The sequence below is a fragment of the Xyrauchen texanus genome, chromosome 22, assembly GCF_025860055.1.
Source record: "Xyrauchen texanus isolate HMW12.3.18 chromosome 22, RBS_HiC_50CHRs, whole genome shotgun sequence".
Taxonomy (NCBI): domain Eukaryota; kingdom Metazoa; phylum Chordata; class Actinopteri; order Cypriniformes; family Catostomidae; genus Xyrauchen; species Xyrauchen texanus.
Genome location: NC_068297.1, coordinates 16,737,263 through 16,761,278, shown reverse-complemented (window position 1 = coordinate 16,761,278; position 24,016 = coordinate 16,737,263). Strand labels below are relative to the sequence as shown.

Below are 24,016 nucleotides of genomic sequence, written 5' to 3'. Positions count from 1 at the left end.
GCCAAAATTATAGAAAAAATTAAAAAGACATAAATGTCCCAAAGGTCACACAAGGGTTAAAAAAAACTGCGATCGTCCACAGACAGATCGATAAATGAATGCTACTATTCGGAGCCGGATGTGACGACACGCGGACTTTTCTAAAGGCCTATCTCAGCCCAGCCTAAGACCTTTCTCACAGACTGTGATGACACCTTTCTGCCTTATTTATCAGTGTAAATCTAGCATTTTTTATATTATACGTTTTTTAAATATTGAGTGTAAATTTAAAACAGTATGCTTTGTGTTAAATTAACCTTGAATTAGTTTTAAAAATAAATTACCACAGCTGCGAGGGGGTTTCTATTACAGCTGCTGAGAGAATAACAGTAGCCTACATTTGGCATCTTCTCCCGTTTTACTGTCTTAATCCACCGCTCTCTATTTTCTTCTGGAATGTCATTCAAATGTAGGCTAATAGTGGATTTTTTTATTTTTTTTTGGTCTTGGAGCAAATGGGCAAGTGGAAATAATATTTGTTGTGAACTGGATTGTATCTTCGAGATGGCGCTGAGTATGTCTGCTGCGACCCAATGTCAGTAAGACTAAGGAGCTTGTGGTGGACTTCAGAAGAAAAGACAGCTATCAAAGCCTCATCACCATCAATGGAGCACCGGTGGAGAGAGTCAGCAGCTTCAAGTTCCTCGGTGTCCACCTCACTATGGAACTCACATGGTCCGTCCACACTGAACCCGTTGTGAAGAAGGGTCACCAGTGCCTCTTCTTCCTGAGATGGCTGGGGATGTTTGTAATGAACCACCACATCCTGACATGGTTCTACACCAGCAGTGTAGAGAGCATCCTGACTGGCTGCATCACCTCCTGGTATGGCAACAGTACCGCCCTCAACCGCAAAGCCCTGCGGGTGGTGCGAACTGCCAGACACATCATCGGAGGTGAGCTTACCTCCCTCCAGGACATATATAGCAGGCAGTGTGTGTTAAAAAAAATGCTTGGAGGATCATCAGAGACTCCAACCACCCGTGTCATGGGCTGCTCTCACTGCTACCATCAGGCAGGCGGTATCGCAGCATCAGGACCCGCACCGCAGCTTCATCCCCCAAGCAATCATACTTTTGAACTCTTGATTGATCACAATACATATATCAGCACCGCACGTTATTAGCCTCAGACTGGACCCACATTTTATTGTTCACTTAATAACACACTGGCAACATACTGACTATCAACCGACAGCTGAATGTCAACAAGACGCTTCATATTTATTTTCCCTGCAAACGTTTACTTCCGAAAATCGAATTGCTTTATAAATACCATAGAACAGCAGTATGAGATACTACCATGGTAACTGTAGCCTAATATCCAACAAACAAAATCACTTTTCAAAATTGCATGGTTGGATTTTAGATTTCAAAGTGGCTTGCAATAATAAAATAAAAATATCCAAAAGGAAAACTTTCGTTGTGATTTTGAGGAAAAAGCAATCGAATTTAATCATGTTTATATGGTCGCAAAGATTCAGACTAATGCATATCAAGCACTATAAATTATTGTTGATTCGTAAACATAGAGTAAACCAACACTGGATTAAAAAGGAAACCACAAACACCCAAACTTTGAACAATAGAAAATACCATTAACAATTAAGCTGCATTAACAGGACAAAAGTTCACCTTTAAAACAATTAAATATTCATGAAAAAGGTAATTAATATTGATGTATTTGCCTGTAACTAAGTGAATGACGTCATTTTGTACGCCATCTAGCGGCCGTAACTGGAAGCGCTGCATGCACAACTCGGCACTGAAGATGGCGGAGGGGGAATTAAACGTTGACAGTCTCATTTCGCGCCTTCTCGAAGGTAAGCTGTGGGGAGTGAACGCCACTTTAGCGTGAATACTAACGTTCATAGTAACTACCTACTCTGTCTTGATGCGTTTTTACACTGGTGAATGGTAAATAGTACGCGTAAAGAGCTAGCTAAGCTGCGGCTCTCTCAGTCCTGTTTACAGACACGGCAGTGGCCCCGGGGTTTGGACAGCCTTCGTGTCAGCGCTGGGAGTTAACACCAGACCTCATCAAACCCTGCTAGCAAAGCAGAGACGAGGACTTGGGGCCTTTTGTTTATAAGACAGTTGTTTAAATAAAGCGAGAAAATGAGAGGGATGGACGTTGTGGTGGTGTGGTGTCCTGCTGTACGTCGGTGACTTTAGTACAAAATTTAACCGACGATTCTCCGAACGGGTGAACGACATTCAGCGTTATACACTATTAACTAAATATTAACATCACAGTGTATTATCTCCACAACGCACTACTCTAACGTCATAAAGTTATTTTTCATAACGATATACTGTACTATTTTATAACATTACACATCTCATAATGATTCACAGTATTCTTTAAATAACTTCCTTACAATATTATTTTTCTTAGTAACGAAGCAATGGATTCCCTCAATACGTTACACAGCAATCTATATACCAGTTCTTTCTCATTACACAATGTTGTATGGGAGCCCCCGCCCCGGTAGGAAAGCTCAGCAAACAACGCTTGAGGTGTGACATGTTGTTCTGTGTACATGCGCGAATACGCTGTTGTCGGTGCTCTCAGAGGGGTCACGTTAGAGGTCCGCCGGGTTTTTAACTCAGTTTTTCAAGTAGTTAGAGTTTCTAATTTATGGAAAAATATACAGTCCTTCCGAACTTGTTTCGCCCACGCACTCTCACTCACATACGCGCAAACGGATGTGTTAGGGGCCGTTCACACCGAGCGTGTTTTTGCGTGCGTCTGCTCTATTTTCCCATTGTTTTCCTTTGTAAACACACATTGGACGAACGTCCATACCTGCTGCACCACGTCTCACGCAGGACCTGTATTCTGACAACTGTGTAAAGAGCTGTTCAAACAGTAAAAACAGTGATATGTACATTTAAATCATGGGTAGCACATGTTGGGAGGCATGGGAGAACCTGTCCATGAGAATGTGTTGGTCCATATGTACAACATCATGAAATGTGTTTAAAAACCTAGGTAGCACATCTTGTCAGGCAGCTAATACCTATCAGGATGTGCTACCAGCATAACTATCAGATAGTGTGATATGGTGTGAGGCTGTGCTAAACCCTTATAATCCTACCACAAACCCTAACCCAAAAACAATGTGAATATGGCATTGGTAGCGCATCCTGATGGGTAGCATATATTTTAAGGACACCTGTACATCGTTAGACTCTGTGTCAAGTTAAAAAGAACATCAGGTCTCAAAAATGCACGTCAAGACTCCTGCGTTCGTTTCATTCGTTGTGGTGCATCTTGATTGTTTTCAGGTTGCAAAGAGGTGACTGTTACAATGTTTAGCATTATTCCATATTGTTCTGCACTAAGCAAAGTTTCAGCACTTCATAAACGGCAATGTTTTCCCCCCTTCTACTCTAGTGTGCTTAGGGGCCGCCATGCCTTGTATGTTTACTGTTACAATACTGTTACGAATGTTGCCTATGATGCTTATATAAAATACAACCTTTTTCAGTTTGTTGAACAATACATTGCAGCCTCCAGGTGAAAATGTAAAAAAGACTATTGTATACAACAAATCCTCAAAGTTTAAAAAAATAATACTGTATCATATTATAATTACTAACTGGACAACAATAAATAATTGTTGGGTTATAATAATAAATGACAACTGAATTGCAAAATGTTAGTGACTGAAGTAGTAAAAAAATAAAAAGTGTTTTGTAAAAATGTGCATTGGTTTTTTTATATCTGTATTGTGGAAAAACTGAAAAACATGTATTAATTATCTTTAACTAGATCTTTATTTAAACATTTTGAATATACAATGGCTGATAGATTAATTTAAAATTATTATTTAAGATGAATTTTATTATTCTTTTCATAAAGAAAAACTGTATTTTCTTTGTTATGTTACTCAGAATCAGAATGAGCTTTATTGACAAGTAAGCTTACACATACAAGGAATTTTTCTTGGTGACAGGAGCTTACAGTGCACAAACAATACAACATTAAGACGGAGATAATAAAAAAAAATGGAATAAAAAAAAGTGAATAGAAAGTATATATAGAAATACACAATAAGAATATATATAAATATTTTTTTACATTTAAAATGAAATGTTTTAATTAATTGACAGCTCTAATATATATATATATATATATATATTAGGGCTGTCAATTGATTAAAATATTTTATTTTATTTTTAATTTAAAAAATATTCAGATAATTAAAATGCATTACTTTCTTGAGGCAGAAGTGTTAAACATTGATAAGACAATATAAAAAGCGGCTTTTGAATACAATGTATTGTTTACTACCATATATTGATCATAAGACAATCATTGGCATACAGTTCACAGAAATCCATTTAACAAGTGAATTTGTCAATCAGTTCAAGATTTATTATGAGGATTTATTAAGGACCCGTCAATGTACACCTGCATCAGACATGCTTGTGTAGCATCTCGGGTGCGTTGCGTCATAAACATAACATTTTTAGGTCACTGTGTCAAGCTAAATATAGTTTAATACTTAGAACACTTCTTGAGAACCCTTAGTTCGAATTTGCGCTCCTTCAAGTGTTTTGAATGCAAGAACGTATCACATGTTTTTCTTGTGCTGCCTGCTAAAGGGTTATTTTGTTCACTGTATAAATTGCACATTATATACACACACAAATACAAATCTGATTTATACAGATAGTGTAAGGGAATGTAATTGCAAAAGAGGTAGGATATGTTGGATAAATATAAATAGACTAAGCTGTGTATTGCACATAATTGTTGCTCAATGGGGCAGTTTTACCTGTTCATGAGATGGATAGCTTATGGGGAAAAACTGTCCTTGTGCCTGATGGTTCTGGTGCTCAGTGCTCTGTAGCGCTGGCCAGAAGGCAACAGTTCAAAAAGGTTGTGGGCAAGGTGAGTGGGGTCCAGAGTGATTTTTCTAGCCCTTTTCCTCACTATGGAAATGTACATTTCTTGAAGGGATGGCAGGGGGCAACCAATAATCTACTCAGCAGTCTGAACTGTCCTTTGTAGTCTTCTGATGTCTGATTTCATAGCTGAACCAAACCAGACAGTTATAGAAGTGCAGAGGACAGACTCAATGACTGCTGAGTAGAACTGTATCAGCAGCGCCTGTGGCAGGTTGAACTTCCTTAACTGGTGAAGGAAATACAACCTCTGCTGGGCCTTTTTCACAATGGGGTTGTAAAATAGTTAAAGGATGGGAAAGGAGGAGGCGAGAACCGGCTTGACGATATAAATCATAGTTTAATGGAAAACTTAAAAGACAACACAAACACACATGACGGACATGTCCGCTAACGATCTCTCTCTCCCGCACAGCCCTCTGCAGTCGACCTTTAAACCTCACGGAGGCATAATTAGCCTAATACGGGACCGGGTGTGTAGGATCACGACCCGGCCCCGCCCTCCGCCCTGCCACAGGGGTCAATGTGGGTCTCCCACTTCAGGTCCTGTGAGATGGTAGCACCCAGGAACCTGAATGACTCCACTGCTGCCACAGTGCTGTTCAGAATGGTGAACAGGGTTAATGTTGGGGTGTTCCTCCTAAAGTCCACTCTCATCTCCATAATTTTGATCATGTTCAGCTCCAGGTTGTTTTGATTGCCCCAGACAGACGGCTGTTCAACCTCCCTTCTGTATCCTGGCCAATAACAGTAGTGTCATCTGCAAACCTCAGGAGCTTGGCAGAGGGATCCTCGGTAGTGCAGTCATTTGTGTACAGGGAGAAGAGTAGTGGGGAGAGCACACAAACCTGGGGGGGGGGGGCACCAGTGCTAATCATACAGGTGCTGAAAGTGAATTTTCCCATTCTCAGTAGCTGCTGCCTGTCTGTCAGAAAGCTGGTAAACCATTGGCAGATAGAGGTAGGAACAGAGAGTTGGTTTAATTTAGTCTGGAGAATAGCTGGGATGATGTTGTTGAAAGCCGAACTTAAGTCCACAAAAGGATCCTTGCATATGTCCCTGGTCTGTCCAGAAGTTGCAGGATATGATGTAATCCCATCTTGACTGCATTATCCACAGTCCCATTTAGTCAATAAGCAAATTGAAGGGGATCCAGAAAGGGTCCAGTTATGTCCTTTATGTGGGCCAACACCAGTCTATCAAATTACTCCATGACCACAGATGTCAGAGCAAGGGGTCTGTAGTCATTAAGTCCTGTGATTTTGGGTTTCTTTGGGACAGGGATGATGGTGGAGCATTTAAAGCAACAGGGAACATCACACTGCTCCAGTGATCTGTTGAAGTTTTGTGTGAAGATTGGGGCCAGCTGGTCAGCACAAGATTTTAGACAAGTGGGTGAAACACCACCTGGGCCCTGTGCTTTCCTTGTCTTTTGTTTCTGGAAGACCCGGCACACATCCTCTTCACAGATCTTAAGTGCAGGTTGAGTAGCAGAAGGGGGAGGGTTGCAGGAGGTGTTAATGTTTATGTGACGTGAAGGTCTGAGCGGGTGTGTAACGTTACTCTGTAACGTTACATACGTATGCTGATTGGTCAACTGCCATGCTTGTTTCATGATAAAGCACAGCTCGTATTTGTATCACTCCTCAGCACCCAAAGCTGACAGTTATTCCGGATTTTGGTTATTCTTATTGCCTAGCAACGTTCTGTTTACTGCCAGGGACTATATTTTCTGGCAGAAGGATGGCATTTAATGATTTACTTAAATAATATTATTTTTAAATAAACATTTGAGACCTTTAATATTTTTATTATTTGGTGACTTTTATAAAAGCAATAAGACACTTGAGGCTGTGCCATATTGTGTACAATAGAAGTGAATGGGGCCAGTTTTTGGAGGGTTTAAATGTAGAAATGTGAAGCGTATATATTTAATAAAACCTCTTACACTAATTCTTCTCTCAAAACTCATGTACATTATTTGAGCTGTAAAGTTGTTTAAATCTCAGTTTTTACAGTTGTTTTATGGTTTATGGCATTAAGTCTGCATGGCAACGAAGTTGTAAAATTTAATATAACTTTACAGAAAAGGTTAGCAAGCAATTTTACCACAGTTAAATCATAATGTTAAAGGGGTCATATAATGCCATTTTTGTACAAGTTAATATGAATCTTTAGGGTCTAAATGAAAACTTTGTAATATACTTTTATTAAAAATTCTCATTAGTATTTTAAGAAAACACAAATTTTAATATAAATAGTTGGTACCGAATCTTTTTTCAGCAGCAGCTTCTTAGCAAAACCAGCTTTATTCTGACCCTCGTTTATAAAGCAGTCTGGTGAAAAATGATTAGTGCAAACATGAACGCATTGACGTTGCTCGTGGGGAGTATTCCCATCGTAAACAAAACTCAGCCACTGCGTCTTCAGCGGTTCAGATTTAGGAACATCAAAATGACTGCTGTGTTCGTTATTACACCGAAGAAAAGAACACCACAATTAAATCGCTTAGGCGCCATTCTGCTCCAGTGTATTTACAATGATGACGGACTATGATTGACAGCTCGCTCACGAGCGAGGGCAGGTCTGTGTTGAAACACTGCTGTCAATCAACAATCCTGGGAGGGGTGTCCGACCGTGTGACAGCTCGATTTGAGGCAGGGGAAAATATATAAGGAGATTAAAACAAAAACACTGGATGGATTTTTATCATAATAGGATGGTTGTGTACAGGCACAGCCAACACACATTTCAGTACAATCAACTTGAAAAAGTGCATGTACAATTATATGACCCCTTTAACACATTTTTTTATGTCTTGTGGCTAGTCTTTTGAATCATTGAGTATTTTAACGTTTACAGATTGGCCTCATTCACTTCCATTGTGCCTCACTGTTACCTAATTTATTTTTATTTTTTTTAAGAAAAGGAGAGATAAGTCGAATTAGTTTTTTGTGGTAATCAACAATATGCCATATAAATGCTGTCAATTAAGCTTTTCTTGCATTGAACCTGAAATATTCCTTTAAGTTTCATTGTATTATTTTCTATATTAATGTAATGTAACAAAGTATATATTATACTTTTGTTTTTTTTTGCCAACTGGATTATGTGGACTACTTTGTTGACTTTAATATGTGTCTTGGCATTTACATTTCTGCTTTTATAAATGCTTGAGTCATTGACCATCTTGTGTATAAGATATTGGAGACGTGTGAGCATTTCAGTTTCAAAAATAATTAAGTACTTCTCTTGGTCAGTTACTTTCTTAATAAAAGATTAATTGCACCATCCTTATAACAGATATTGTGTCGATACATCTTGCCCAACATGATCCTGTTGACCCTCACACAGCAATGCCATCTGTTAATCTGTGTGACCTCCGTGTCCTGCTTCTCGGTTTCTCTCGCTCCTATTTTTGTTTTCTCACAGGCACATCTCTGTTTCTCTCATGCTCCATCTGTGTCTCTTGATAACACTTGTCTATCTATCACTGATCTATGAAGATCAAATAGCCTTCTGTCATATCTTCAGTGGCTGGGGAGGACCGTTAAATGGCTGTCCATCAGGAATCAGATAATCTTGTAGATTGTATGGATTGCTACAGTAAAAGATGTTTTGTTGGAAAAGTGAATCAGTTTGGCCAGTCTGTGTAATTTTGTCCTTAAGTATTGTTATGTAATATGGTCTAAACATGATGGATCAGATGGTAGTTTGAAAATTAATTGTAGTTGATTGCCACTCTGAGCAAGTTGTTTCTGTCCAGCTCATAATCCTGCTCAGACTTGTCTGGTCTGCACCTTGTGAAACACACACAAACACGTGTGTGCACACATTTACACACAATCAGATTTTTCTTATGTTTAATCATGCTGCAATAAGAGTGACATTTCATCAGCTCACAGACTTCACTTCAATCTGTACCAATGACAGCAGAGTTTCACTATTTTTCAGTCTCACATAGTGTTCTGCACTTTACACATACAGTATTTGGAGTTACAACATTATTTTCAAAGAATCTCCTACATTTCTGGTGTGTGTTGGATACTGCGAGGGTGGATGGCCTGAAGACAAGAATGGCTATTTTATAGGGCTGTAACGATATGCGAACCTCAACCTAAATCGTGACAAACATCCTCGTGGTAAAGTATAAGATGCTTGAGATCGCATCACATAATCTTATCATGGATGTTGTTACACGATGGAATGGCTCAATGGAAATGCTGGAACGCTATCTCGAGCAACAAGCGGCTATAACGTCAGCCCTCTTGATCAAAGAGGTGCGCAAAAATGCCCGTCAACTCGATACTCTGGATAGCGCTGACATCAGTGATGCCGAAGAAATAGTAAACCTTCTTAAACCGCTAAAAAAAGGTCACCACCGTCCTGTCTAATGAAAAGAGCTCCACCCTGTCACTCATTGTGCCCTTGAAATCCACGATCGAACAGAGCATGATGAGAAAGACTCTACAACTATAGCTAACATGAAGACAGCCATCCTGCAAAACCTCTCAAGCAGATACACAGAGGAACAGAATTATCTGCTGAGAGTACTGCCTTGGACTCCAGATTTTGATCGTTGCCCCACTTACTCCCTGAACAACGCGAAGAGGTTTTCCTCCGGTTGAAGAACAAATCGAACCAGTTACGGCAGGTATGTATGCATTACTAATGTGTGAGAACCTGTATATTTGCATTTGTGTGCATGTTTGTCACTCCATTCGCATGTTGGTGTACTCTTATTGTAAGTAACCTAAACAAACCCACAAGCTGTTTGTGTTGAGTTGAACTTACTTAAACAGAACAATATTTGTTTTAATGTTTTATTTTTGCACTTTTACTGCTTTAAGAATTTCTTAATTCTGATTTCATGTTAAAATGTTGTTTTATTGTTCAGTGACACCTAGTCAATTGTTAATTTACATACAGAAGGTTAAAATACAACAAAGAAAGTTATTGAAAATTGTTAATGCTTTGGAAATAAATCTGTTATTTGAATTTGTTTAATTTTTTTAAAATTTTGTTCAAAATATCACGATATTGTATCGTGAACCCAGTACTGTGATGCGTATCGAATCGTGAGCTGAGTGTATCGTTACACCCCTACTATTTTATATATAAACTCAGCAAAAAAAAAGACGCCCTCTCACTTTCAACTGCTTTTATTTTCAGCAAACTTAACTTATGTAAATATTTGTGTGAACATAAAAAGATTCAACAATTAATACATAAACTGAACAAGTTTCATAGACATGTGACTTACAGAAATGGAATGATGTGTCCCTGAACAAAGGGCGGTCAAAATCAAAAGTATCAGTCAGTATCTGGTGTGGCCACCAGCTGCGTTAAGTACTGCAGTGCATCTCATCCTCATGGACTGCACCAGATTTGCCAGTTCTTGCTGTGAGATGTTACCCCACACTTCCACCAAGGCACTTGCGAGTTCCCGGACATTTCTGGGGGGAATGGCCCTAGCCCTCACCCTCCGATCCAACAGGTCCCAGAAGTGCTCAATGGGATTGAGAAACAGGTTCTTCACTGGCCATGGCAGAACACTGACCTTCCTGTCTTGCAGGAAGTCATACATAGAACGAGCAGTATGGCTGTTGGCATTGTCATGCTGGAGGATCATGTCAGGATGAGCCTGCAGGAAGGGTACCACATGAGGGAGGAGGATGTGTTCCCTGTAACGCACAGCATTGAGATAGCCTGCAATGACAACAAGCTCAGTCCGATGATGCTGAGAAACACGACCCCAGACCATGACAGACCCTCCAACTCCAAATTGATCCCGCTCCAGAGTACAGGCCTCATTGTAATGGTCATTCCTTCGACGATAAACGCAAGTCCGACCATCACCCCTGGTGAGACAAAACTGTGACTCGTCAGTGAAGGGCACTTTTTTCTAGTCCTGTCTGGTCCAGCGAAGGTGGGTTTGTGCCCATAGGTGACATTGTTTCTGGTGAGGTCTGGTAATGACCTGCCTTATAACAGGCCAATAAGCCCTCAGACTAGCCTCTCTCAGCCTATTGTGGACAGTCTGAGTATTGATGGAGGGATTGTGCATTCCTAGTGTCTTAACGACCGTTCCACAGGTGCATGTTCATTAATTGTTTATGGTTAAGCATGGAAAACATTGTTTAAACCCTTTACAATAAAGATCTGTAAAGTTATTTGGATTTTTACAAAATTATCTTTAAAATATAGTATCCTGAAAAAGGGAATGTCTTAGAAAAGTTGTGTTCTTTTCTCACAGCCATGATAAATCGTGGCTGTAAGAAAAGAACACAACTTTTCTTTCTCTGAAGCATACACCAAAATCCATTTAGGGTTTCTTGAAAGTAAAGTAGTTAAAACGAAGAGATGATAATGACAATGACAAATGTTTATTTAAATAAAATGGATAACTATGGCTAATTTCATGGCTAACATTGTATGTGTCCTAAATACACACAATTAAATAATTATTTTGTGTAATTTGCCAAATTAGATTTGGATTGGAAATTATGCCCAATAAATATATTCTGTAAATATTTACTGTAGCTAATTTGAATTTGAGTTTTCGTCAAACATCTCTAGTCTCATATATCTTCTCTTCACTGACGCTTTTGTTAGCTAGGTTAATGAATAACTGAAAAATTGTTTAGGGGCAACATTGTTTGGTGTGGTGGAAAAATGTATAGAACTATTTAAATATATTTATAATGAGTTTTCATAATTTTAAGTTAATTTGAAAAATATAAGAAAATAAATTATGTAAAAAAGTTTCAGTTAAGTTTAAATGAGATCTTCATATACTGAATGTAACAACAACAACAATTTTTTCAAAAACAAATTGGGGGTGAACTACCCCTGTCTCTGCATATACTGTACAGTATGTCTTTCTATTTTTCTACTCACTGTCTCACACGCACACACACGCTTTCCTAATCTGTCATTTCACAGTGGTGAATTCTCAGGGCCAGCAAAGCATTCTTGGCCTAACATGCCAAATAAATAAATATCTTTCCTCCTTTCATTCTCAATGTATTTTTAATTGCTTTCCACTCTTAATTAATCTAATTAAACAAAAAAGTTTATCCAGTCAGAATTTATTCCTTGATGCTTACAAGTGATGCATGACAACTGTTTCACAAATCGCATGCCCAAAGCCAAGATCGTTAGCTGAAGCAGCCCATGAGTCTGGGCTCCACCCCCTCAGGCCTTTAGAATTTCCACAGAATCCCTCAACAGTGCAAATTAATGCACATCTAATGTCAGATTCATCAGCCAATCAGATTGATTTATTTGTTCTTGCTGGGTGTGATCTTTAGGATCAGTCGAGGCCTTCAAGCTGGCCTTGAGTGACATAATCATGCTTTAAGTGACGCGATTTGAAAGCGAAGAGCGTGAGAACTTGCTGACGAGTCGACTGTCATTACGGCCACTATCGCCATTGAGAAAGAGATCCTTATGGATTTACAAACCTGAGATGTTCTGCATGACCAACTGTATGATTGCTTAATTTATTAATCATGAAAGGAGGACTGATTTTCACTTCAAGCAAATTGGTAAGAGCTTTTTGCATTGTTATAGCAACATCAGGAGTTTTTTAAGTGTAAATTAGGCCGCTTGAGCATTCAGTGTCGGATCAAGTTTTGAAAAGTAGTCCTGCGTTCCAGTTGGATTTTACAAATTCCTACTAGGAAAAGTGCATTGAATGTATATTGAAGTCAGAATTGCAACTTGTAGACTCGTGCAGAAATTCTCAACTCTTGTATGATGTCACACAAACATGTCGACACTCGGGGAGAGATACAAAGTAAGTGATAAACATTCACTTTATTAAGGAATATCGATAAATGAGTTAGTTTCCACATTATATGTTATTAAAGCTTGTTTAACAAACTCTTGCAGAAACAGGTGTATAAAACATAATCTCTTTTGATAATCGTACACCTGAAGCACACATGCTAGTGCTGCAGCATTGTTTATCAGTTGGGTTGCTAAGAGACCTCTCTAATGAGAGTCAAACCCCTGCTAAGCTAACGGGAGCATTGCCGTTCTGAATATCGGGAATGGAATGCATTTATGGTCAGAGATATCAAGTAGGAATATACCACATCCACCTTAAATGGAACGCAGCATAACCGTGTACCCTGATTAAATGAAATTTATTGCAAGCAATATTTCAGTTGCAAATATTATTAGATAGATTTTTCCAAGTATTATAGGCCTCCATGGTAGATGCATATGAAAAATTATGATTTTTGAATGTTTGTTCGGTAGACGTTCATTTCACAAAACAGTCATGCTGCAGTTAAAATTAGGCTTGCTTGAGCATTAAGTGTCTTTTCAGGTTCTGGCTTTCGTGCGTTGATGTGTTTTGAAAATGTAAGTTGATATAATTAGTTAGCTGTGACATAATGTATGATGTCCAAAGGCAAAGGGTGTCTTATTTATTGTGAAACTGTGTTTTCTTAATGGCATGAATCACACTGAAGTCCTAGACTTTTAATGCCTGGCCCGCCACTGGTCATTCACTCTTCTGTGCCCTGTTTTAGAGTGAAATATGATAAGGTTTCAGTTTTGCTTTGTCACAGTAAGTTCTTAGACAAACGAGAGCTGTGAGGCTGTCGTCAGCCACACTGCTTTGCTAAATCTCTGCTTAACTCTAAGAGGCTTTCGACTGTGCTTTGCAAGGCGGGAACATTCCTACCAAATTCCAGACGCTCTTAAGATTCCTACTCAAAGGAGCGCCAGCTCTCAGCCCATACACACAAACTGACACTCTAGCAACCCTTTGCTGACATTCCCACACAACCAGATTGTGATATATACAGATATATTTACAGTATTTTTATATGTAAATTTTAGGGTGACAATATCTGAGATGATATAGAGATGGATCTAAATATTTTTTTTTTATTTGTAAGTCACCATTAGTCATTGATTGGATAAAGGCTTCAATGTAATTGTCTGCTTGACATGAATTAGTGTCACACAGCCAGATATTTGACCTTTGATCAGTATAAAGTCTGGTCCACTTTGCAGGTCATTCTGGCCATAAACCTACCACTTAGCCAGCTAGAGATTGTTTGACAAGCTATTTGTGTTTAAAGCTGCTTTATGTAATATTTTTACTGTACTAAATCATAAAATGCACATAATATGTCATTAGTGAATTCTGAAACATGCTAAATTGAAATACTGGCTTCTCTGATAACCGTGCTACAGCCAGTATATTCTACATTGAATTTCTATTCCGGGACAGAATTTCTGTTTATATTTTGGCCTGTGTGATCCCGCCCACTGCTCACTCACCAGTTGTATTTAGACACTGCCAGGCTGCCAGATTTGAACAAGTTTTCAGGCAAACTGGTAATAACCTGATTACCCTAAGACAGCCAATGGTTGTTCTATGTGCTGAGTTTAGACATAAATTAGTAAATTGGTTGGTTTGAAAATCCAGCTTTATGTTTAATGAGTCCCAGATTTGGCCCAGTCAGCAATGTTGCAATAACGATGTTTTTAACACTTGCAGATTACAGATGATTAGCAAATGTTAGCCAGAGGCTAAACAACCAGATGTTAACTAATGGTGATTTTCACTTCTGTAGTGCGAGGATGTCGCCCAGGGAAGATCGTACAGATGACGGAGGCAGAGGTCCGAGGACTCTGCATTAAGTCTCGAGAGATCTTTCTCAGCCAGCCCATTCTGCTGGAGTTGGAGGCTCCTCTTAAAATCTGTGGTAGGTTACTAAGTTTGATACGCTTCTTCTAAACGAGAGGATCTCGGCTGTTTTAATTACATTCATTCTCATCAATCTCCCTCAAGTGTTAAGGTTTGGATAAGTGTGTGTGTGTGTGTGTGTGTGAGAGAGAGTGAGAGTAAGTAGAGCAGGTTATAAATATAGCTCTAATGAGTGTAGGTTTGAGGTAATTTCTGTTTTCTCTGTGGCACTACAGAAGTGGACCCTAGTGTGTGTGTCATTGACCTGAAGTTAGGCCAAGAATCAAAGAGCTGAGGATAGCTTCATTCCTTCTTACCTTCCTTCTGTCTGTCTTTCCTTTTTTTCTTTCTGTCATTCTTTTCATAATTCTTTCCATCCTTCCTTACCTCTCTCCCTTGTTCCTTTCATCCTTCATTCTGTCCTTCTTTCCTATAGTTCATCCTTCTCTCCTTCTTTCCTTTCTTCTGTCCTTTCCGTGTGTGTGTGTGTGTGTGTGTGTGTGTGTGTGTGTGTGTGTGTGTGTGTGTGTGTGTGTGTGTGTGTGTGTGTCATTGACCTGAATTTTGGGGGGTAAGATCTCTAGGCCAAGAGCTAAGGAGCTGAGGATAGTTGCCTTCCTTCTGTCCTTCCTTTATTCCTTAAGTCTTACTTCCTTTCTTCCTTCTGTCCATCTTTATTTCCTTCTTTATTCCTTCCATTCTCCCATCCTTCCTTCCTTCTGTCCTTCTTTTCATAATTATTTTCATACGTCCTTTCTTCTCTCCTTCATTCCTTTTATCCTTCCTTCTTTCCTCCATTCCTTACTTCCTTCTTACCTTCCTTCCATCTGTTCTTCTTATCATCATTCTTTTCATCTTTCTTTCTGTCATTCCTTCCTTCTGTCCTTTCTTCTTTTGTCATTCATCCCTTCCTTCCTTTCCATCCTTCCTTTCATCCTTTCTTCCTCTGTCCTTCTTTCCTACCTTCCTTCCTTCCTTCCTGCCTCCCATCCTTTTGTCCTTGTCTCTTTCCTTCTGTCATTCATTCCTTTTCTTCTGTGCTTTATTATTCCTTATTTCCATCCTTCATTTTGTCCTTCTTTCTTTCCACCCTACCTTCATTCCTTCCTTATTCTTTCATTCCTTCTGTCCTTCTTTTCATTCTTTCTTCAGCTTTATGATGTTATGATTTTCCCTCTGTCTGTAGGTGACATCCATGGGCAGTACACAGATCTGTTGAGGTTGTTTGAATATGGTGGTTTTCCTCCAGAGGCGAACTATCTCTTCCTGGGTGATTATGTGGACCGAGGTAAACAGTCTCTGGAGACCATCTGCCTACTACTGGCCTACAAGATCAAATACCCCGAAAATTTCTTCCTCCTGCGAGGAAACCATGAGTGTGCCTCCATCAACCGGATCTATGGCTTTTACGATGAGTGTAAGCATCAGGCCTCTTACCAAAACTGACACCCACACCAAACAATCTGATATTTTATTGATTCTCTCTCTCACCCACTCGCTCTTCAACATTCTGAACAAACTTTTAGGTCATGCCCTATGCTGTATTCATTGTTATGAACATGTACTTCTTTCTTTGTTGCAGGCAAACGCAGGTTCAACATAAAACTCTGGAAGACATTTACGGACTGCTTCAACTGCCTCCCAATTGCTGCCATCATAGACGAGAAGATTTTCTGTTGCCATGGAGGTGAGGAGTGAATGAGTGATGGATAGTAATACAGAAGGGACTCTTGTTCAGATGCAATAGGGCTTAAAGGGGCTAAAATATTAATACATTTAATGTTGAATGCCCTTTGTGACACTGTCTATTTGTCACACTCTCACTTTCTCTCATTCCGCCTGACTTTCTAGGTCTTTCTCCTGATCTGCAGTCAATGGAACAGATACGTCGGATTATGCGACCAACTGATGTTCCGGATACAGGTGTGTGTGCGTTCGTGTGTGCGTGCGTGCGTACACTGTATGAAAACTACAGGAGCCTGTTCCAGAATATGTGTTCCACTTAACTTGATTTTATTAGAGTAACTGCACCACCATCAGCCTGATTTTTACTGAAACTAAAACATTTTGGTTTAGGTTCTGAGCAAATGGTCATCAGTCATATATATAGACTGTTCATTGGTGATGTCATTGTTCCATGAACAATTCCTGCTTGTCAAAACAGAGACTATTTAGCCACGTCTATTAAAATGAATGGGACAATTTGGAATGCCCAACTACAACCAACAGTCAATGGATGTAGAAAGGAAGTCCTGCCTTACAGGTAAAATAGCCAATAACCTTTTAGATACAGAAATCAACTCAGGAACGCACATGCGCATTAGCTATACAAGATGGTAAAGATGATTTTTTTTGCTTAATCTGAGATAAAAACGCACAATTTATTATTCCGGTTGTGATGGAACGACACATCCCTCCCGTGGATAATTGTCACCCGCGGTGACTTTTCCCCATTTTGCGATCCGTGATGGGGCTCACAGTATGTACATACATGTCACAGGTGTGTTGAGTGCGCGTTGAGTGCTTGTTGAGTTTTGTGGGAGCATGCGCAGTGAGGGAGCACTTTGTCGCTTAGTTCCTGAACTTAAGATATTACAGATGTATAAACCTTTCTAAACCTGTTAATTTGACATGCAAATGACGTTATACCATGTCTTATATTTATATTGTGTTTATAATCAACAAAGCTGTTAACATTGCAAGCATGTGATGTTGGAGCGATCTATAGTTCTACCCACTTTCATATATTTGCACTCAATCATTGGTCAAAATGCAGCACATTTGATATGAAAGCCAGAAATGTAGCAGTTGCATGGTGAAGAGAGACACTTAAACCTGTTACATCTCTCATCTCCATCTCTCTATTAACAGGGGCTCTGGGCAAAAAAGAAAATCCTTAGCAATCTGAAACACTTTCAAATACAGACATCACAATGTTCATTTGAATTTTGAGCAGAACATGATTTGTTTCGTGCCATAGACTGTGCAGATGTTGATGAGTCTGTGACATGTCTTCTCACACTCTGCATCAGTTCGGTGTCATGCTCACGTGCTAAAACAATATCTAAAATAGCCTTGGTGTTAAAATAAAATTGTATTAATGATTCAATAATAATTTTACAGAGCATTAACCACTTTTAGTATCTCTGACTAATTTTCTTTGTTAAACATTGTTAAATGTTTATTTTTGCATTGTTTATTCAATTACCCTGAAGGAGATTTTTTTATAAACTCCTCTTTCCAAATCAGGAAAAATGCTGTAGTCTCCTCTGTGTTGGTGGATTCATTTTGTATAGGCTATGTTCATTTAATAGCCAAAATATTTTGAAATATGTAAATGAGAATGGGCAACTCTGGTCTATAGAATGGGTGCCAGTGTTGGCCATTGAGAACCATCTCAGACAAAGGTGGTGCCTGTGTTTCATTATAGACCTTAACTTAGGTTCTTAATTTATATTAGGGGCAGCTTCATTTACATTATGTATGTTTTACAAACTGCATAAAATGTTTAGAATGTTCGGTGTTCAATCTGAATACACTGAATTTAAAGTGCTTTACAATACATTCTTTGTTACTGCTGTAATGAAGACTTGAGCATCTTCACTTCAAGATCGTCTAAAATCTTTTCACAGTGCAAAAAACAACACATTTTACAGAAGAAAACAAAACATTGTGATAAGCTCAAGAAGATTATAGAATTAAATATTATCTGATGAGATACATATTCCGTCTCTTGCATTTGCAGGGTTGCTGTGTGATTTGCTGTGGTCAGACCCAGATAAGGACGTTCAGGGATGGGGCGAGAATGACCGTGGAGTGTCATTCACCTTCGGTGCCGATGTAGTGAGCAAATTTCTCAACCGCCACGATCTAGACCTCATCTGCAGGGCACATCAGGTACCAATTACTTTCAGCTGATCAGGATTTTCGATCCATGTGGTACCTTCAAATAATTATGGTACCAAATGACTGTATTTTTAGGGGATTGTTGTGCATTCTATATGTTGTGTGTGTTCTGTAGTTTGTGTAGTCAGTGTGTTGTGTTTTGCAGGTGGTTGAAGATGGTTATGAGTTTTTTGCAAAGCGGCAGCTGGTCACTCTGTTCTCGGCACCAAACTACTGTGGGGAGTTTGACAATGCCGGTGGAATGATGAGCGTGGATGAGTCACTCATGTGCTCTTTTCAGGTGTGTTATTGTCCAGACACACACATATTTTACTATTTGCATCTAGGGATGCACATTATGCCAGGACCATATTGGTTATCGGCTGATATTAGTGATTTAAAAAAATATATTTTTTTATATATGTATATATTATTTTTGTTATTTTATTTTTTTTCCCTGTGTTGTCCGATATTCAATATGTAATTGTGAATGCTCTCTTCCAACCTATTTTTATATACACTCACCTAAAGGATTATTAGGAACACCTGTTCAATTTCTCATTAATGCAATTATCTAATCAACCAATCACATGGCAGTTGCTTCAATGCATTTAGGGGTGTGGTCCTGGTCAAGACAATCTCCTGAACTCCAAACTGAATGTCAGAATTGGAAAGAAAGGTGATTTAAGCAATTTTGAGCGTGGCATGGTTGTTGGTGCCAGACGGGCCGGTCTGAGTATTTCACAATCTGCTCAGTTACTGGGATTTTCACGCACAACCAATTCTAGGGTTTACAAAGAATGGTGTGAAAAGGGAAAAACATCCAGTATGCGGCAGTCCTGTGGGCGAAAATGCCTTGTTGATGCTAGAGGTCAGAGGAGAATGGGGCGACTGATTCAAGCTAATAGAAGAGCAACTTTGCCTGAAATAACCACTCGTTACAACCGAGGTATGCAGCAAAGCATTTGTGAAGCCACAACACGCACATCCTTGAGGCGGATGGGCTACAACAGCAGAAGACCCCACTGGGTACCACTCATCTCCACTACAAATAGGAAAAAGAGGCTACAATTTGCAAGAGTTCACCAAAATTGGACAGTTGAAGACTGGAAAAATGTTGCCTGGTCTGATGAGTCTCGATTTCTGAGACATTCAGATGGTAGAGTCAGAATTTGGTGTAAACAGAATGAGAACATGGATCCATCATGCCTTGTTACCACTGTGCAGGCTGGTGGTGGTCGTGTAATGGTGTGGGGGATGTTTTCTTGGCACACTTTAGGCCACTTAGTGCCAATTGGGCATCGTTTAAATGCCACGGCCTACCTGAGCATTGTTTCTGACCATGTCCATCCCTTTATGGCCACCATGTACCCATCCTCTGATGGCTACTTCCAGCAGGATAATGCACCATGTCACAAAGCTTGAATCATTTCAAATTGGTTTCTTGAACATGACAATGAGTTCACTGTAATAAAATGGCCCCCACAGTCACCAGATCTCAACCCAATAGAGCATTTTTGGGATGTGGTGGAACGGGAGCTTCGTGCCCTGGATGTGCATCCCACAAATCTCCATCAACTGCAAGATGCTATCCTATCAATATGGGCCAACATTTCTAAAGAATGCTTTCAGCACCTTGTTGAATCAATGCCACGTAGAATTAAGGCAGTTCTGAAGGCGAAAGGGGGTCAGACACAGTATTAGTATGGTGTTCCTAATAATCCTTTAGGTGAGTGTAGATTACTTTTACAGACATATAGCCCTAATTTAAATATATCCTTTAATAACACTAAACATTTTAATAATATAAAAGTTTTTATATTTTAATAATTGTTAAATGTAATCTTTAGCAAATCTGAAAAAGAATATAGTTCATACTGTACATTATGATGGTGTGATGCCTAAATTCACCAGTAGCATATACAATTATGAATTTTAGTTTTAAGTAGTTTTAATAAAAATGTTTAGATGGAATCTTACAGATGTTTTAAATTTGCCATTTTCGGTTATCTGCCATAAAATGAAAATATTTATCGGCTTATAGAATTGTTATATTGGTGCATCCTTAGTACTCTCATATTGCACTCTCCCACCCTCTCTTTTCTCTCTTAGATCCTGAAGCCATCAGAAAAGAAGGCAAAGTACCAGTACGGTGGGGTGAACTCAGGGCGACCTGTAACCCCTCCCCGTACAGCCCAAGCCCCTAAGAAGAGGTGAGCGGCCTGCCACCAAGAACCTCACCCTCTCTCACCCCAGCAAATTACCCCAGTCTGGGGCAGCTTTACCCTAACTCCCCTCTGAAATCTCTCTTCCTGCCCTGCCAACCTCGTCTCTGTTAAAATTTTCTTAAAATTTGTGTACAGGAATTTTGCTGTGATCAGTCAATGACTTCTCTCTACATTTGCTCTGCTTCCTTGTTTGTTGGTATTTTAATTACAATAATAACATTAAATATCATAATAATAGTGCTTTGGGAAGCAACTTTTAATAAGCTGCTCTACAAAAAACCCAGAGCAAAACAAACACACACACACATACATGCACACACTCAGTGCTTTAACATACAGAATGCAGTAGTGTCCTGATATGTAAGCATTTTATTAAACTTCAGATGAGTACTCTTTTATTATTTAACATTATTGTTGATTCAAAAAGAAAGAGTAAAGATTGTAAGTATTGAAGTTTGTTGTGTATTTCACTACATTTGGAAGTTTCAAGACCAGAGGCTTTCACATACACACATACAGTGACATAAGTCAGGCCTAGAACTCAGGCTTAGCTCTTAAAGGGATAGTTCACCCAAATATGTTAATTCTGTTCTCATTTTATCACCCTCATTTTGTTACAAACCTGTATGACTTTCTTCTGTGTAACAACACTAAAGGAGATTTTAGGCAGAATGAAATTGTATGATGCAATGAAAGTGAAAGGTGACTAATGCTAAAATTCTGTCCAAGTCATTCATGTTTGGAACAACATATATTACAGAATTTTCATTTTGGGTGAACTATCTATTTAACTCAACATGTCAGGGTGCTTGATCACAGGTCAGTGGACCCTTTAGACGAAAACTGACATAATCTATTGTCAATAAACTAGGTCAGTGTAGATAAAGCTGGAAAGTGGATTTTAACTCTGATACAGTGACACATTTGCACAGCTTCATTTACTCACAGCAATGCATGTTTTGTTTTCTTAACACCTCTGGGATTTACATCAAAACTCTGTAGTCAGAGCTCTCTGTTTAATGCAATGTTTTTGTCTTATGATAGTAATAAGTCAGGAGAAAAGGTCATAGCATACCATTTTATTGCATGACCCATGAACACATCCTTAATAACCTGTCTGAAACGTCACAATTCACCAGCCATGTTTTCATTGGATAACGAGAAACAGCTGACTACGTGCAGCGAGTAGTGAATGGAAAAAAATTGTGCCTCCAGTTGGAAAGGGTTGTGCTTGTTTGAAGTTCCCCACCATTACAAATATTAAAACTGACTTAAGAGTCCTATTGATGACTATAATGGATTTGATTAACAGCGTAACCTGTTACAAACCAGTAGCACCTTTGGCAAATAAATGTTAATGCCTTTCTGTGAGAGGAAACATTTGCTCACATTGATATTCCACTGTCATAACTCTGTTTTTAATGTCCTTATTTATCTGTGTTGCTGTTAACTTCTCCTTAATTTATTTCCAAATGTTGGGAAAGCTATCAAAGTGTTCTAAAAGCAGTTCATGAGTTTTGTATAAGTGGGCTTCAAACTTAATAAATGGATGAAACACTCTCCGCCTTCTCTTTGTTTGTGGGAATTTGTAACCATATAAATTCTAGGCTAATTAAAGTGCTGGAAACCATAGTAACTCAACAGAAATTTTTTATCAAAGTGCTTCATTAAACTTAGAGGTTCTGATACTTAGAAATGCTCTAAAATGTGGATGAGCACAATCTGTGGTCTGTTGTCATGGCTACTTTAGCATCAGGCTCCATTTCAACAGGACGAAACCAGACAATGAGCTATAATTCTATGCAGTTCAAATTACTACTAAATTGAAAGACCATCTGAAACTTCACATGATGTTTTGTATTTATGACCTGAATACTATATCTGTGGTCATCAGAATGAAGTTGCAGTCGGGCTTCCATCCCTGTGAATGACCAATGAATGTCCAAGATCTTTCCAGGTGTTTGTGATTACTTGCATTAGTCATGACATGCCTTTTTATTATTATTATTATTTTAATGTGTTCCTTGAGGTTCACTTAGAATATTAGTAAAGTTATATATACAGTCATATATTTGTAAAACATTAAACATTTCCACCCTCATTCTGGCCCTTTGTCAGAAACAGTCTGTTTTGGCGCTGCTTCTCTTTTAAGACTTGACAGTAAACGCCCACTGTTATGATTGGCTCTCTGCTCTTGATTGATCTGCTCTCTCTCTGCTTGCCATCTTATTGCTCACCCCTACTGGGCAGGCTACGAAAATAATAAGGTAAAGTAGGTGTTAATGTGTTGTTATGGAGGCGTTCAGACAGAAATTTCTACCACATGTGACATCACAATGTGGAGGAAGAGAGAAAGAGTCGTGTTGGCAGCTTGTCTTTCAACAAATTCTCTTTTTGCAGTGACGAGGAAGTTTTGTATGTTTTTATAATACAATGACCTTGACAATGACTTTAGTACAGATTTGTTTTTTAGTTCTTTAATTCAGACCAATTTGCTAATAATTCATTCAGACCAATTTGTTGAAAAGAATAACTCCCTGAAAAATTGGACATCACTTGGACAGGGGTAATTTGAAAGCCAGGTTTGCTGTATTCTAGAGCAATATAACGGTCATGAAATATTTACAGGTAATATCCATGACTTTTCAAATTACTTTTCCAGGCCTGGAAAGCACGGTTGAAATATGACCTGATATTTCCAGGTTGGGAATCCTAACAGTGAGTCCACAGAAAGTGACCAGGGGCTGGATTCATGAAAATCTTCTTAAAGGAATATTTCAGGTTCAATTCAAGTTGAGCTCAGTCGACAGCATTGATGGCAAATAGTGATTTCCACAAAATATAATCCCTCCTTCTCTTTAAAAAGAGCAATAATCTTGATTACAGTATTACTCTTTCAATGGAAGTGAATGGGGCCAATAGTCATTATTCCAAAAGTATAGCCACAACATGTAAACACATTTTAACATGATTTAAGTGTAATAAAATCGCTTACATTTTGTGTTAAGTTATATTATAATTTGTTTCCATGACTACTAATGGCATAAACCCTAAATCCCCTTACAGATCAAATAATGTTTTAACAGAAGAATGAATGCACGTGCTTTTATAAAATTATACGCTTCACTTTTCTGACTTTAAATCCTTTAAAAAAAATTGGCCCTTCAAGTTCCTCACTGTGACCTTGATTGGTTAGGGGCTTGTATCAATTCTAATCAATCTGTCATTTCTCTCTG

General features: G+C 38.8%; 1 protein-coding gene across 1 annotated transcript; it reads left to right on the top strand.

Moving 5' to 3' along the window:
• The first annotated feature begins 1,781 nt into the window (after nt 1-1,781).
• LOC127662146 (serine/threonine-protein phosphatase PP1-beta catalytic subunit-like) lies at nt 1,782-22,364 on the top strand. The gene is made up of 8 exons (XM_052153189.1): nt 1,782-1,861; nt 14,555-14,686; nt 15,854-16,084; nt 16,250-16,354; nt 16,519-16,590; nt 18,413-18,564; nt 18,719-18,853; nt 20,665-22,364. Exons 1-8 carry the CDS (start codon nt 1,789-1,791, stop codon nt 20,767-20,769), a joined length of 1,005 nt encoding a protein of 334 aa, XP_052009149.1. The 5' UTR covers nt 1,782-1,788; the 3' UTR covers nt 20,770-22,364.
• The last annotated feature ends 1,652 nt before the right edge of the window (nt 22,365-24,016 follow it).

What these genes read in the sequence shown, in the direction of transcription:
- LOC127662146 (XM_052153189.1), top strand. Translation starts at nt 1,789, where the DNA reads ATGCACAACTCGGCACTGAAGATGGCGGAGGGGGAATTAAACGTTGAC. An exon ending in CTATGGCTTTTACGATGAGT is followed by an intron (nt 16,085 to 16,249) that starts GTAAGCATCAGG and finishes TCTTTGTTGCAG; the next exon opens with GCAAACGCAGGTTCAACATA. An exon ending in AACTGATGTTCCGGATACAG is followed by an intron (nt 16,591 to 18,412) that starts GTGTGTGTGCGT and finishes TTGCATTTGCAG; the next exon opens with GGTTGCTGTGTGATTTGCTG.